General features: G+C 50.9%; 1 protein-coding gene across 11 annotated transcripts in view; it reads left to right on the top strand.

Annotated features, from left to right (window-relative positions):
* CHD3 (chromodomain helicase DNA binding protein 3) overlaps window positions 1–15,127 on the top strand; it is a 28,272-nt gene that overhangs the window by 2,605 nt on the left and 10,540 nt on the right. For 7 of the 11 annotated variants that reach the window (XM_055258221.2, XM_055258222.2, XM_063629489.1 and 4 more), the window contains exons 2-20: window positions 2,243–2,355; window positions 3,490–3,660; window positions 3,859–3,983; window positions 6,227–6,510; window positions 6,746–6,876; window positions 7,025–7,175; window positions 7,325–7,518; window positions 7,841–8,074; window positions 8,263–8,466; window positions 10,004–10,215; window positions 10,892–11,023; window positions 11,417–11,516; window positions 11,932–12,123; window positions 12,264–12,464; window positions 12,817–12,954; window positions 13,203–13,324; window positions 13,471–13,644; window positions 13,765–13,906; window positions 14,156–14,287. In XM_055258221.2, the coding sequence (XP_055114196.1) occupies window positions 2,243–2,355; window positions 3,490–3,660; window positions 3,859–3,983; window positions 6,227–6,510; window positions 6,746–6,876; window positions 7,025–7,175; window positions 7,325–7,518; window positions 7,841–8,074; window positions 8,263–8,466; window positions 10,004–10,215; window positions 10,892–11,023; window positions 11,417–11,516; window positions 11,932–12,123; window positions 12,264–12,464; window positions 12,817–12,954; window positions 13,203–13,324; window positions 13,471–13,644; window positions 13,765–13,906; window positions 14,156–14,287 (3,152 nt within the window). Of the gene's footprint in view, window positions 1–1,356; window positions 1,681–2,242; window positions 2,356–3,489; window positions 3,661–3,858; window positions 3,984–6,226; window positions 6,511–6,745; window positions 6,877–7,024; window positions 7,176–7,324; window positions 7,519–7,840; window positions 8,075–8,262; window positions 8,467–10,003; window positions 10,216–10,891; window positions 11,024–11,416; window positions 11,517–11,931; window positions 12,124–12,263; window positions 12,465–12,816; window positions 12,955–13,202; window positions 13,325–13,470; window positions 13,645–13,764; window positions 13,907–14,155; window positions 14,288–15,127 lie in introns of those variants that run through there. The other 4 variants (XM_055258224.1, XM_055258223.1, XM_063629491.1 and 1 more) reach the window with 2 other exon arrangements.

The following is a 15,127-nucleotide window of genomic DNA, read 5'->3' as shown; positions in this document are numbered from 1 at the left end:
CCCCTTCTGGCAAGTCGAGAGAAATAATATAACATAATATATAGATGTGATTCCTTGGGGGTGGGGGTGGGGAATGATTGTGGGTGGTGCGGAAAATTCTGGTAGTTTCTTTGCAAAAGGTCTGAAAATACAAACCCACCCCCTGCCTGCAGTACGCATGTGCAGCAGACCTATTATGGTGGTGCGTTGTGGGGGAGGGAGGGGAATTTGAGAAAAAATAAATATATGTGTGAGAGATTGATGGTGAGATTAGAAGAAGAGAGGGGCGGGCGGGAGGCGAGGCTTCGGCCGAGACTCCTCCCGCTTGCTCGGGCGGCCAGGCTCCGCCTCTCTCCTCCCTGCCTCCCTGAGATCCGAGCCGGGGATGTGGGAGAGTCTGGGCTCCAGGCCAGCATTGAGTGGCTGCTGAGACCGAGGTTGGGACTTAGATTTGCTTTATTGCCCTTCCTTGCTTTTCCTCGCCATTCTCGCTTTGCCTCTCCCGCCACCGACGTCTGCCCAAGTTTGGGAACCTCCCGCTGGGGTGGGGAATAGAGTGAACGGGCTTGTGCACCATCCCTGGCTGGTGGTGGCCGAGGCCGTGTCCCTGAACCTTAGCCAGTTGGCCTGCCCTTGCCACTGCCCCGGCAGCCTCCGTTTCCATGTTCAAGTCAACCGAAGTCCCTGGGGCCAGGGGGAGCCGGCTGCTGGGGCATGGCGCCTTCCTTGCTGACTTCCTATTACAGTCCCCATTACGTTTCACACCCGGGCTCTGGCAGCCACCCCCCTGCACACACGCACACAGTCCTAGAGTGTCTTCCTGCACAAGGGGACACAGGATGCTGGAGTTAGCAGGAAAGGTGGCACTGAAGGAAGGCGAGGCAGCGACTCTGAGGCAGTGGAAACCGAAGGCCTCTGGTGTTAATTGTGGCTAATTTTCCTTTGGCTGTTGAGGGAAGGAGAAAGGATTGTGTGTCCTAGAGCTAGGGGCTGGGCCAAGCCCAGGCTTTCCCGTCCTGCATCGGCTGCCTTTCTCTGTACTAGACAGGTCTGGCTGGTTAGTCTAGTGCTTGGTAGGGGAGGGAGGTGAACCAGAGCTCCAGGGCCCCAGGTCTGTGGGGCATCCTGTCTTCCTTTATGTGGGGTAACTCTCCGTTCCCCAAGCCTTCACAGAGTGACACCTTCACATATAACGGGGTGGGGGGCATAGGGACCTCTGACAGAGACATCTGGGGAGAAAGCCAGGGACCTATCCCTGCTGAAGCAGGTATAGGCCATCCTCTGGATTTGTGGGCCTGAGAGTGTGTGTGGGTGTGGGTGCGCGCGTGCGCGCGTGTGCTTTTGAGAAGGCATATGCTGGGTGTGTCTGTCTGTGCCTATATCTTTGTTTGGGTCTCCCATACTGCGTATAGATGAATGGGTCAGGATATCTGGAACAAAATATGGAGGTGAAGGGTGAGATCGGGAAACAAAGGGTATGGCCCCCTAGTTCCCAAAGGGAGCAGGGAGATGGGAATAGAATTGAAGGTAGGTTTTAGGCTACTTGGGAGGAGGAATGTTTAGGTGATTGTGGAGACTTTCTCCTGTCGAATTAGGGTGTGATGAAGGAGGCAGACACTGTGATCCTGTGGGCAAGAAGTAAAAATGACCAGCTGAGGATTTCTTTTCCTCCAGGACTGTGTTGGGGTGACAGGATGCCTGGTAATTATCCGAGGAAATGTAAATAGAGGCCTCCCTCTTGGCAAAGGATGTCAGGGCCCCAGGGTGTTAGTGTGAGAACCCAGGTGTCCACCTTTGGCTCTCCCTCCCCAGCATCTGGCTTAGGGAGCTGCCAGCTTGTGTCTCCCCACTCCAAGTGCTGGGGTCAGGCCAGGCCAGCAGCTGGGCATGGCTTCCCCAGTTCCTGGGCAGGATGCCAGCTGGCGAAGCGAGGGAGAAGGCAGGAGGAGCCCTGGCGGTGACTGAAAGGACCTGCCACAGTCAGAGCCCATGGCCTGGAGCCTGGTCCCTTGTTAGTAGGAGGGGAGGGAGGGGAGTGGTTTGGCTGCTCTTCTCTTCTGACCCCTGACCTCCCATTCAGAACCAGAGCATCCCAGAGTACTCGAAACACTTTCTGTTTGCATCCAGTGAAGGGAGGCAGGGCTTGGAGGAGTTAATGCTTCCTAGAGAGTGGGAACTGCCGAGGTGGGGAAGGGGCAAGTTGAGGGGCCTCAGAGGCTGGAAACCTAGAGGCTTAGGTTTTCTGATGCTTTTTGCTTCAAAGATAAGGATGACATTCGGCTGCTGCCTTCAGCATTGGGTGTGAAGAAGAGAAAACGAGGACCCAAGAAGCAGAAGGAGAACAAGCCAGGAAAACCCCGAAAACGCAAGAAGCGTGTAAGTGTCAAGAATTCCTAACTCTGTGGCAAGGCTCAAGAGACCCATTCTCAGAGACCCACATTTTCTCTGGTCCTGATTACCGGTGTGGAGGTGGGGTTCTGAAGCCAGGGAGGCTTGATCCCCCGGGCCCCCCAATTCCCTGCCGCTGTTGGCCTGTATCTCAGGGATCTGGGACCCTAACTTCATTCACTGCAACCTAGTGAAGAGCCTCGTTGTCAGTGTGACTTGCCTCAGCAGCAAAGAGAAGCAATTGAAAGCACAAGCTCCGGAAGAAGACTGTATGAATTCAAGAGTCCAGCATTTCTCTGTCTAGGATACCAGGCCGTTTATTTGGCTCTCTGTGCCTTAGTTTCCTCATGTGTAAAAAGTAGATAAAGGCCGGGTGCAGTAGCTTACGCCCTGTAATCCCAGCACTTTGGGAGGCTGAGCCAGGTAGATCATTTGGGGTCAGGAGTTCGAAACCAGCCTGGCCAACATGGTGAAACTCCGTCTCTACTAAAAATATAAAAATTAGCCGGGCGCGGTGGTACACGTCTGTAATCCCAGCTACACAGGAGGCTGAGGCAGGAGAATTGCTTGAACCCAGGAGGTGGAGGTTGCAGTGAGCCGAGATCACGCCACTGCACTTCAGCATGGGTGACAGAGCAAGACTCCGTCTCCAAAAAAAAGGAGATAAAAAATTAGTTACTATCGGCCGGGCGCGGTGGCTCAAGCCTGTAATCCCAGCACTTTGGGAGGCCGAGGCGGGTGGATCACGAGGTCAGGAGATCGAGACCATCCTGGCTAACACGGTGAAACCCCGTCTCTACTAAAAAATACAAAAAAATTAGCCGGGCGTGTTGGCGGGCGCCTGTGGTCCCAGCTACTCGGGAGGCTGAGGCAGGAGAATGGCGTGAACCCAGGAGGTGGAGGTTGCGGTGAGCCGAGATCACGCCACTGCACTCCAGCCTGGGGGACAGAGAAAGACTCCGTCTCAAAAAAAAAAAAAAAAAAAAAAAAAAAAAAAAAAAATTAGTTACTATCACATAGGATTGTTGTGAAGATTAAAAGAGATAAGATATGGTATGTGCTGAGAACAGTTTCTGGCAATGGTAGGGATGAATAAATGTTATTTTTATTTCTTTTTCTTAGGACAGTGAGGAGGAATTTGGTTCTGAGCGAGATGACTACCGGGAGAAGTCAGAGAGTGGGGGCAGTGAATATGGAACCGGACCGGGTCGGAAACGAAGAAGGAAGCACCGAGAAAAAAAGGAGAAGAAGACAAAGCGGCGGAAAAAGGGGGAGGGAGATGGGGGGCAAAAGGTGAGTAGAATCAGGGAATGAGAGTGAGAAATCCGCATTAAAGATGGGCATGAGGAGGGGAGGAATGGAGACTGGGCTGGAGAATGGGGCAAGAAGCAAGAAAGCCCAGGGAAGCTAGTGGGTAGGTAGACAGGCATGTGTGGGGCCTGGAATAGGGGCTGGAGGAGCACCTACTTCACCAATGCCCCTCTATCGCAGCAAGTGGAACAGAAGTCATCAGCAACTCTGCTTCTGACCTGGGGCCTGGAGGATGTGGAGCATGTGTTCTCTGAGGAGGATTACCACACACTCACCAACTACAAAGCCTTCAGCCAATTCATGAGGTGCGGTAAGACTGGGGAATCCTCGCTAATAGACACTTTTAATTTGAGGGAGGCCCTGGACCCCTTGGAATCCAATGAAAGCTATGAAACTGCTCTCCAGAGAATTCACAGCATATACACACCAAATTCTACACGTCATTTCAGGGAACTCCTAGACTCATAAGGATCCAAGAACCCCAGTTGAGAACTCTTCACTGAGGGGTGAGGGGTGGAGGGGCCATCATGATTCCAGTGCTGGGTTAGAGAACTCTTTACCAACAGAGTAAAGTGAGGACAGAATATAGTGAGCCCTCCCCTGCCCCAACAGCTCCATCTTCTGCTCTGTGACTTCTCTCTAGACTGGACCTGAGAGATACCATCAGTGTTCCTGAACTTCCTTTGCTCACTTAGCAGGTCCTGTGCCCCTTCCTTAGGCCCTGGTAATAATGGAGGGTCCACTGCTGGCAGTGGGACCTGAGCTTCAGTGGCTCCTGAAGAAGGGTAGAGAATAGCAGAGTAGAAAATAGCAGAGATGGGCCGGGTGCGGTGGCTCATGCCTGTAATCCAAGCACTTTGGGAGGCCAAGGCAGGTGGATCACCTGAGGTCAGGAGTTCAAGACCAGCCCGTCCAACATGGTGAAACTCCATCTCTACTAAATACAAAAAACTTAGCTGGGCGTGGTGGCACATGCCTGTAATCCCAGCTACTTGGGAGGCTAAGGCAGGAGAATCGCTTGAACCCGGGAGGCGAAGGTTGTAGTGAGCCGAGGTCACGCCACTGTGCTCTAGCCTGGGCAACAAGCGAAACTCCGTCTCAAAAAAAAAAAAAAAAAAGAAGAAAAGAAAAGAAAACAGTGCGGATGTATTTTGTTTTGGGGAGGAGGCACTTTGACATATCAATTCAGTGCTCTGGAGGCAGCTGCTGAGGTTCAGATCTGGTTACATTTTGGGCAAGTAACTTCTTCAATCCTCAATTTCCTCTTCTATAAATGGGGAATAATAATATATACCTCATAGGAATCCATGTGGGTTTGGTGGGATAATGAATGGAAAGCACAGTACCGTCAGTGTCTGGCTCCTAGGGAGCATTCAGTAACTGGTGACTGTCATTAGTGATGTTGTCTCACCTACCTTACTGCTGAACATGGGGCTTTTCTCAGCACCATGGATCACCCATGTCCGCACGAGAGTTTAGCACCCCACCCCATAGCAGAACCAGCATGGTCTGACTCTTTCACACTCCGTCCTATGGAAGCCCACCTTCAGGGCCCGTGGAACTTACTAGTAAAATGCAGAGAATCATAGCAACTCAAGAGTACTATTGTGAGGACAAGATAAGGTGTAATGTATGTTAAAGAGTTTTATGAACTGTAAAGAAGTATACAAAAGTAAAGCATTTTTGTTGATTTTATTTTAACCTTTTATGCTTTTAAGTTTTATTTTGCTGTTTTTTATCCCCCCCCCCTTTTTTTTTTTGAGATGGAATCTCACTCTGTCACCAGGCTGGAGTGTAGTGGCGCAATCTCAGCTCACTGCAACCTCTGCCTCCCAGGTTCAAGCAATTCTGCCTCAGCCTCCCGAGTAGCTGAGACTACAGGCGCATGCCACCACGCCCAGCTAATTTTTATATTTTTAGTAGAGACGGGGTTTCACCATGTTGGCCAGGATGGTCTCCATCTCTTGACCTCGTGATCCACCCACCTCGGCCTCCCAAAGTACTGGGATTACAGGCGTGAGCCACCGCACCCAACCTATTTCCCATTTTTTAAAGACAGGGTCTCATTCTGCCACTCAGGCTGCATTGCAGTGGTGTGATGATAGCTCACTATATTTTCCAACTCCTAGGCTCAAGCCATCCTCCTCCCTCAGCCTCAGGTGCCGCCACACCCAGCTAATTATGTTTTTTTATTTTAATTTTTTGTAGAGACAGGATCTCGCTTTGTTGCCCAGGCTTGTCTCACAGCCCTGGGCTCAAGCGATCCTCCTGCTCAAGCGATCCTCCTGCTTCAGCCTGGGATTATAGGCATGAGCCACCGTGCCTGGCCTGTATTTCTTTTTTAATGCTTTTTTAAACCTGTTCTTTCCCTGCTTTTTTTAAACTTCTTTTTATTTGTTTATTTTTTTAAATGGCTGTTTTTCCTAATAGGACATATTCTCACCACCCAAGAATCCTAGCATGTACATAGATTTAATTGATGAGGGGAGATGGCAGTGTTCCCAGACCATCTGTGAAGGGTCCGAGTTTTCTGCTTCTATATTTACAGGCCCCTAATTGCTAAGAAGAATCCTAAGATCCCAATGTCTAAGATGATGACCATCCTTGGGGCCAAATGGAGAGAGTTCAGCGCCAACAACCCCTTCAAGGGGTCAGCAGCTGCTGTGGCGGCGGCAGCGGCAGCAGCAGCAGCAGCTGTAGCTGAGCAGGTGTCAGCTGCTGTCTCATCGGCCACCCCCATAGCACCCTCCGGACCCCCCGCCCTTCCACCACCCCCTGCTGCTGATATCCAGCCCCCACCCATCCGAAGAGCCAAAACCAAAGAGGGCAAAGGTAGGGAACTCTCTTCCAACAACTGTCATCTCACCTTCCAAACTGCATGTCTTCACGTTAGAGTCTGGAACTCTTGCCTTCCCAGCCCTGATTGCTGGAGGGGAGATGCTTTCCAGGAAGTGCGGCTTAGTGAAACCACAGCCCACAGAGGAATCTAGAGGCCCCTGTGACTTCCATTATTCCAGGATGTCATGACCTCTCCTTTTTCCTCTTCTCACCCCGACTCCTCATTCAGGTCCAGGCCATAAGAGGCGGAGTAAGAGCCCCCGAGTGCCTGATGGACGCAAGAAGCTTCGGGGAAAGAAAATGGCACCACTCAAAATAAAACTAGGGCTGCTGGGTGGCAAGAGGAAGAAAGGAGGCTCGGTGAGTGACCCGTCCCTGTCTACTAAACACCTGGGGGCCAAGGATCCAGAGACAGGGATCTGTGAGGGATGGCGGAGCAGGAAGCCAAAGTCCTGGGGAGGGCGTAGAATGAAGTCTGCCTCACTGATGGCCACGGGGCTATGGGCAGTATGTTTTTCAGAGCGACGAAGGTCCTGAACCAGAGGCTGAGGAGTCAGACCTGGACAGTGGCAGTGTCCACAGTGCCTCAGGCCGGCCTGATGGCCCTGTCCGCACCAAGAAACTAAAGAGAGGCCGGCCAGGAAGGAAGAAGAAGAAGGGTAAGGAGTGTTGACTGCGTGTGATCCTGTCAGTGGGCCGTCCTCTCATTCTTATTTTCAGTTTTGACTTCTCTCTTCAACCCTTCTCCCTCTCTCTCTCCATCTCCCCCTGCCCCGCTTCCTTATCCCTCCACCGGGGTATATGACAGTCCTGGGCTGTCCTGCAGTGGCCGGGGAGGAGGAGGTTGATGGCTACGAGACGGATCACCAGGATTACTGTGAGGTGTGCCAGCAGGGTGGGGAAATTATTCTGTGTGACACCTGCCCTCGTGCCTACCACCTCGTCTGCCTTGATCCTGAACTTGACCGGGCTCCAGAGGGCAAATGGAGCTGCCCTCACTGTGTGAGTACCTAATGCCAGCATCTGATGGCCCTGAGGAACCCACCCATCTCTTTCCCCCTTGGTTTCACTTATGCTCTTCCTACCCCCAGATGGCTGGACTTCTTAGTAACAGATGTCCAAGTGTCTAGGATCCTAATATATTCCTTTCTGCCACACCTTTGCTCCCAGAATCAACATTTCTGAAACTGGAGTGTCCTTTTCTTTAGTTCCCATCAGTCTTCTCTGCACTTCTAGGATTCAGGTGTCCTGTCTTTGCCTGTATCTTCCAGTTTCATTCCTTAATTTCTTCCATCTGTCTGTGTGTCTATCCTTGGCCCCCTAGGAGAAGGAGGGGGTCCAGTGGGAGGCCAAGGAGGAAGAAGAAGAATACGAAGAGGAGGGAGAGGAAGAAGGGGAGAAGGAGGAGGAGGATGATCACATGGAATACTGCCGCGTATGCAAGGACGGCGGGGAGCTCCTGTGCTGTGACGCGTGCATCTCCTCCTACCACATTCATTGTCTAAACCCTCCCCTGCCTGACATTCCCAATGGTGAATGGCTGTGTCCCCGATGCACAGTGAGTGGAAACATCTCCCCTCTGTATTTACTGTCAGGCCTGATCCCTTCCCCCATCCCTGGGGCCCACATGTCCAGCTTTTCCTTTCTCTGCACTCCCCCACCCTTGTGGGACCCCTATCCTCTCATGTAACGATGGGTTCTTTCTGCCTCTTTCTTTGCTCCTCCTTGTACGTGTCCATCCCAAAGTGCCCCGTGCTGAAGGGTCGAGTGCAGAAGATCCTACATTGGCGGTGGGGGGAGCCACCTGTAGCAGTGCCAGCCCCTCAACAGGCAGATGGAAATCCAGATGTCCCACCCCCCCGTCCTCTTCAAGGCAGATCGGAGCGAGAGTTCTTTGTCAAGTGGGTAGGACTATCCTACTGGCACTGCTCCTGGGCCAAGGAGCTTCAGGTACTAGGACCTTTTCTCTCCCTCTCCCCCATGACCTCATTTCCTGCCATCCTCTCCCTCTCTTACTCCTCTGTTTGCTGGGTTCCCATACTCTTTGTTTTCTCTCATTTCAGGCCTCTGGCCTTCATACCCTACTTGCTGAGTTTCCATATGCGGTTCTTTTGGTCTACAGTCCTCTTTCTCTCAGTCTCCATTAGCTTTCTTCCCTCACATGTAGCATAGCCTTTCTTAACTTCATGTCCTTCCTTATCTGTCTTTTTCCATGTTTGATAATATTCCTGGCTGGGCACAGTGGCTCACACCTATAATCCTAGCACTTTGGGAGGCCAAGGCAGGAGGATTGCTTGAGACCAGCCTGGGCAACATAGTGAAACTCCATCTCTGTTTAAAAAAAAATTCTCAGCCGGGTGCGGTGGCTCACGCCTGTAATCCCAGTACTTTGGGAGGCCAAGATGGGCAGATCGCCTGAGGTCAGGAGATCGAGACTATCCTGGCTAACACGGCGAAACCCCATCTCTACTAAAAATACAAAAAAATTAGCTGGGCATGGTGGCAGGTGCCTGTAGTCCCAGCTACTCGGGAGGCTGAGGCAGAAGAATGGCATGAACCTGGGAGGCGGAGCTTGCAGTGAGCCGAGATCGTGTCCCTACACTTCAGCCTGGGCGACAGAGTGAGACTCCATCTCAAAAAAAAAAAAAAATTCTCAATGTTTATAATCCCGTTCCCTATCTCTTGCTCATAACAGCCCCACCCAGGCCTTGTCTTCTGAAACTGTCGCATCTGTTTCATTTTATTTATTCTCCTGTCTTGGCTTTGACTCATTTATCTCTAATCCATCCTTTTTCTTTTTTTTCTATTTTTTTTTTTTTTTTTTTTTTTAGATAGAGTTTCGCTCTTGTTGCCTAGGCCGGAGTGCAGTGGCACAATCTTGGCTTACTGCAACCTCTGCCTCCCGGGTTCAAGCGATTCTCCTGCCTCAGCCTCCCAAGTAGCTGGGATTACAGGCATGCGCCACCACGCTTGGCTAATATTGTATTTTTAGTAGAGACGGGGTTTCTCCATGTTGATCAGGCTGGTCTCGAACTCCCAACTTCAGGTGATCCACCTGCCTCTGCCTCCCAAAGTGCTGGGACGCGCCTGTTATTCTCTTATTGCCCAGGCTGGAGTGCAGTGGTGCGATCTTGGCTCGCTGCAACCTTCGCCTCATGGGTTCAAGTGATTCTCCTGCCTCAGCCTCCTGAGTATCTGGGATTACAGGCGTGTGCCACCACACCTGGCTAATTTCTGTATTTTTAGTAGAGACGGGGTTTTGCCATGTTGGCCAGGCTGGTCTTGAACTCCTGACCTCAGGTGATCCGCCCGCCTGAGCCTCCTAAAGTGCTGGGATTATAGGCGTGAGCCACCGTGCTCAGCCAATCCATCCTTTTTCATAGCTCCCTTTCCCTGTCCCATTCCTCCTGCCCGCCTCTTCTCGGTTCCCTGTTGTCCTCTGTGAGTGTCAGGACTATCTCTTCCCCTTTTTTCTGTGCCCTCTTAGCTGGAAATCTTCCATTTGGTTATGTATCGAAACTATCAGCGGAAGAATGACATGGATGAGCCCCCACCCCTGGACTATGGCTCCGGCGAGGATGATGGGAAGAGTGACAAGCGTAAAGTGAAAGACCCACACTATGCCGAGATGGAGGAGAAGTACTATCGTTTTGGCATCAAGCCAGAGTGGATGACCGTCCACCGTATCATCAACCACAGGTGAATCCTTGGTCCCTGGGAAGTCAGACCTGGTATATGACATTATTCTTACCATGGTGATGGCCCCATGTTTTTTTTGCTGATTAACCAGGTAATTGATCTAACCTTGATAATCTCTGCTGTAGCTCCAGCCTTTCTGGCCTTGTTTCCTCCAGGGGAACGGGAGAAAACAGGAGGAAAGTCCGGCCAGGCAGTGCCTCTTTTGTCCTTTGCCTCCTGTCATCTCCAGTGGCATAAGATATAGCACATGAGTCTGGGGATGAGGGCATGAAAGCAAAATATGAGAGACATAATTCATCCAGACCAGTGTTTTGAATATTTCTTCTTCATAGTACTTATTACTGCCTAAACTTACGGTATGTATTTAGTTATTTCAATGCTGCCTTCCCCACGAGACTCTGAGTTCCATGAGGAAAATACTTAGTGATTAGGTGAACAAATGATGTAAGGAGGGATCTCCAGGAATGTTTTGTGATAGTTGATTTTTAGGATACCATCCTGAGAAGGTTAGGCTGCTAGGTCAACTATTCTAATCTCCCTTCCAGCAGCCCACTGTTGAAGGTTGGGTGACAAATTTTGTGTGTTTGCTGATAATTGTGTTTCTCAGGCCTTCTTTCTGTTTGTGATCTGTGCAATATTTTCCTCCTGCTCCTCCCCATGGCCTCCTGCCCCACAGTGTGGATAAAAAGGGGAATTACCACTATCTAGTAAAATGGAGGGACTTACCATATGACCAGTCCACGTGGGAGGAAGATGAAATGAATATCCCTGAATATGAAGAACATAAGCAAAGCTACTGGAGACACCGGTGAGGGAATGAACTTGTGGATTCGAGGGATTCTGACGATGAGGGCATGAAAGCCAAAACTCCAGCATAAAATGAGGGTACAGTAGGGACTGATTCAACCTGGAGTTCAGGGCAATGGCCACCTGGGCTGGGTTGTTTGAGACGGGCTTGCTAAAGAGGTAGTGTAAGGAACAGAAACAAGATCTGGCTGAGCAGTGGAGAAGAGGATGTTCAAGAGCGGGGAGGGCTGGCTCTTGAGGTGAAATCCAAAGGGCAAGGGTAAAGAGCCTGGGAAAAAGGAAATATGGGAAAATCTAGGTCATGGACAGTGGGAAGTAGGTCTGGAATAGGTTCAGAAAAGAAAGCGTAGGACTCCCAAGGATGAGGCCTCATTCAGACCCACTCTTTTTCCAGAGAACTAATTATGGGGGAAGACCCTGCCCAGCCCCGCAAGTATAAGAAGAAGAAGAAGGAGCTACAGGGCGATGGGCCTCCCAGTTCTCCCACTAATGATGTGAGTCCTCTCAGTTGGCATTTCTTGTTTCTGGAGCCATGGTGATCGAAGATTTTCCAGGGGCTACTGATGGAACTTCCCAGAGATTCGGTAACCTCTGTGAACAGTAGCTCTTCCTTCAGCATCCAGCCTTGCCCCAAGAGTGGCTTAGAATTTTGGCCTGAAAGGGCAGGAGCCACTAGAGATAGCCCACTGGTGGCTCTGTCACCAGCTGGCCCTTCCCCGTGGTGCTGCTGGATATTGTCTTAAGGAATGAGGGGGAGGGGCTGAAGACTAGACGTGAGAACTTTTGTAAACTCAGGCCATAGTAGAGGGCATTGTAATCCAACTTGGTATCCATGCCAGGGAGGAGGAGACTAAGACTGGAGGAGCCGCTGACTATTTCCTTGAGCTTTCTGACTTCTTGTCTCTATAGCCTACTGTGAAATATGAGACTCAGCCACGGTTTATCACAGCAACTGGAGGCACTCTGCACATGTATCAGCTGGAAGGGCTGAACTGGCTACGCTTCTCCTGGGCCCAGGGCACTGACACCATTCTAGCTGATGAGATGGGGCTGGGCAAGACCATACAAACCATCGTCTTCCTCTACTCACTCTACAAGGAGGTACTGGATTCTAGGACCTTGAAGGGGACCGCCTGGACTGGGGAAGTGGGGAGGGGGAAGATGGAGGGGTGTAGCTGGCAGAGGACTGGGGTATACAGCCTCTAGCCTAGACTTATGCCGTCCCCATTCTTGACTCCCAGGGCCACACAAAAGGTCCCTTCCTGGTGAGTGCCCCACTTTCTACCATCATTAACTGGGAGCGGGAGTTCCAGATGTGGGCACCCAAATTCTATGTGGTGACATACACGGGTGACAAGGACAGCCGGGCCATCATTCGTGAGAATGAATTCTCCTTTGAGGACAACGCCATCAAAGGGGGCAAGAAAGCTTTTAAGATGAAGGTAAGCCCCTCTACCTCATATCCTCTGAGACCCTCAAATCTGTCACTTCTTTTTCTCAGCCAGGAGTTCAGTTTCTGTATTCCCCTCCTCACCTTTCTCCTCTTCCTCCACCTGTCCTCGTGTCTCTGCACTACCATCCTAGAGATGTGGCAGGTACTCCCAGGGGCATACATGGATCTGTCGGTACTGGAAATGTGGGCAGAGGTTTAGGGGCCATGGTCTGTAATCCCTGCTTAGAGAACAGAGTAATGGCTCCTGTTGGGAGCCACAGTCAGGACAAGGTGTCTGGTTCTGGAGGTGTAGGTGCATGGTTGTCAGATGGCAGCTGAATGGGCAATAATTATGTTGGCAGAGGGAGGCACAGGTGAAGTTCCATGTTCTCCTGACATCATATGAGCTGATCACCATTGATCAGGCAGCACTTGGTTCCATCCGCTGGGCCTGTCTTGTGGTAGATGAGGCCCATCGACTCAAGAACAACCAGTCCAAGGTGAGTGAGGTTTCCAGACCTAAAAAACTTGAAGTTGTGGACTTCCCACTTGCCCTGGTCCTAAAAAACAACAAAAGTTCTGGGGATTTTCTGTAGTCTGGGAGGACGTCCAGGTTGGAAGAGGGAGAGGGCCAGAGTTTGGGGCCTCTGATCCTGAGTGAAATGGGGCAGGGAAAGGCTGATGCTGTGGGTTGGTCACTTGTCACTAATAAGCCCATTCTCCTGCCTTGCCTTGCCCCGTCTTTTAGTTTTTCAGGGTTCTCAATGGTTACAAGATAGATCATAAGTTGCTGCTGACAGGAACCCCATTGCAGAATAATCTGGAGGAGCTCTTCCATCTCCTGAACTTCCTCACCCCAGAGAGATTTAAGTAAGTGGTTCCCTAAGGGTAGTTGGCAGAGATGAGAGGTGGAGCAGATAAAATGAGCTGGTAGAGGATTAATCTGAGGTGGTAAGCCTGAGATCAGGGGCAAGGAACTTGCCGACCTGTTAATTTTCTTCTCTTCTGGCTCTTAGCAACTTGGAGGGCTTCCTGGAGGAGTTTGCTGACATATCCAAAGAGGACCAGATCAAGAAACTGCATGATTTGCTGGGGCCACACATGCTACGGAGACTCAAGGCAGATGTCTTTAAGAACATGCCAGCCAAGACAGAGCTCATCGTTCGGGTGGAGCTAAGCCCCATGCAGAAGTAAGATGCAAGAGGAGCTGCCTGGAGTAGAGCTTGGGGATTAATGGGAGCGTTCCAAGTGCAATATCATAATTGCTTCCTTTATTTATGCTTCTTTTACACCCCTTTCCTCGCCTTTAGGAAATACTACAAATACATCCTGACTCGAAATTTTGAGGCCTTGAATTCACGAGGTGGCGGGAACCAGGTGTCGCTGCTTAATATCATGATGGATCTTAAGAAGTGCTGCAACCATCCATACCTTTTTCCCGTGGCTGCTATGGTAGATAAACAGAGCAGGGAGCTGATCGAACGCCCATTCTCAGAAAACATGGGTGGGGAGTAGTGGGGAGGTGGGTATTGAGCCACAGGGGTGGAGCTGGATGGAAGGCCAGGGACTGGGTCTCTGAGAACAGTAGGAATTGGGAACATGTGGAAGCTGGATCCGGGCATCTGGCCTTCTAGGCATGGTAAGAACATGGGGGCATGTTTCCAACTGACCCCCTCCTCCTCCTCTCTCCTCCCTTTTCAGGAGTCCCCCAAACTCCCCAGTGGGGCTTATGAGGGTGGGGCACTTATTAAGTCGTCTGGGAAGCTCATGCTGCTCCAGAAGATGCTGCGAAAGCTGAAGGAGCAAGGACACCGAGTGCTTATCTTCTCGCAGGTGACCTGTGCCCTTAGCTGTCTTTACATCTGCTTCCTCTTCCCTCTCCTCATCCTCCAGACTTTAATTTCTTACCGTCTTCCTGTGGCTGCTCTGGTGTGACAAATGAGGATATTCCTCCTGTAAGAGTTTTTTTTTTTTGAGACAGAGTTTCGCTCTTATTGCCCAGGCTGGAGTGCAATGGCGCAATCTCGGCTCACTGCAGCCTCTGCCTCCTGGGTTCAAGTGGTTCTCCTGCCTCAGCCTCCTGAGTAGCTGGGATTACAGGTGCCCACCTCCACAACCGGCTAATTTTTTGTATTTTTAGTAGAGATGGGGTTTTACCATGTTGGTCAGGATGGTCTCAATCTCCTGACCTCAGGTGATCTGCCCGCCTCAGTCTCCCAAAGTGCTGGGATTACTGTACAGCAAGTTCATTCTTGGCCTCTGATGCCTGTTCTTAAGGTTGCTGGAAGTTGAGGTCCAGCTCTAGTTCCTTTTCAGCTGCATGGGGCAAGGGTGAGGGTGAGCCATCTGCCTTCTTAGGGACTGGTATTATTTCTTCATCTTATTGGCAGGTGAGGGTGAAGGGCACAGACCCTTTGGAAATGTGATGAAAGCTCTGGGTCCACTCTCCAGAAAACTGTAAATACAATGACACAATTTTGTACGGATTTTCAGGGGGTTCCTGGATTTCCCTGAAACCTTTTCATGGGTCTCAGAGAACCTCTGCCTTAGGAGAAACAATCTTAAATCAAGAGAGTGTGACGAGAGGGCCAGACGTGGTGGCTCACACCTGTAATCCCAGCACTTTGGGAGGCCGAGGCAGGAAGATCACTTGAGGTCAGGAGTTTCAAGACC

The sequence above is a fragment of the Symphalangus syndactylus genome, chromosome 20, assembly GCF_028878055.3.
Source record: "Symphalangus syndactylus isolate Jambi chromosome 20, NHGRI_mSymSyn1-v2.1_pri, whole genome shotgun sequence".
NCBI classification, from domain to species: Eukaryota; Metazoa; Chordata; class Mammalia; order Primates; family Hylobatidae; genus Symphalangus; species Symphalangus syndactylus.
This window is presented reverse-complemented; position numbering and strand designations above follow the sequence as displayed.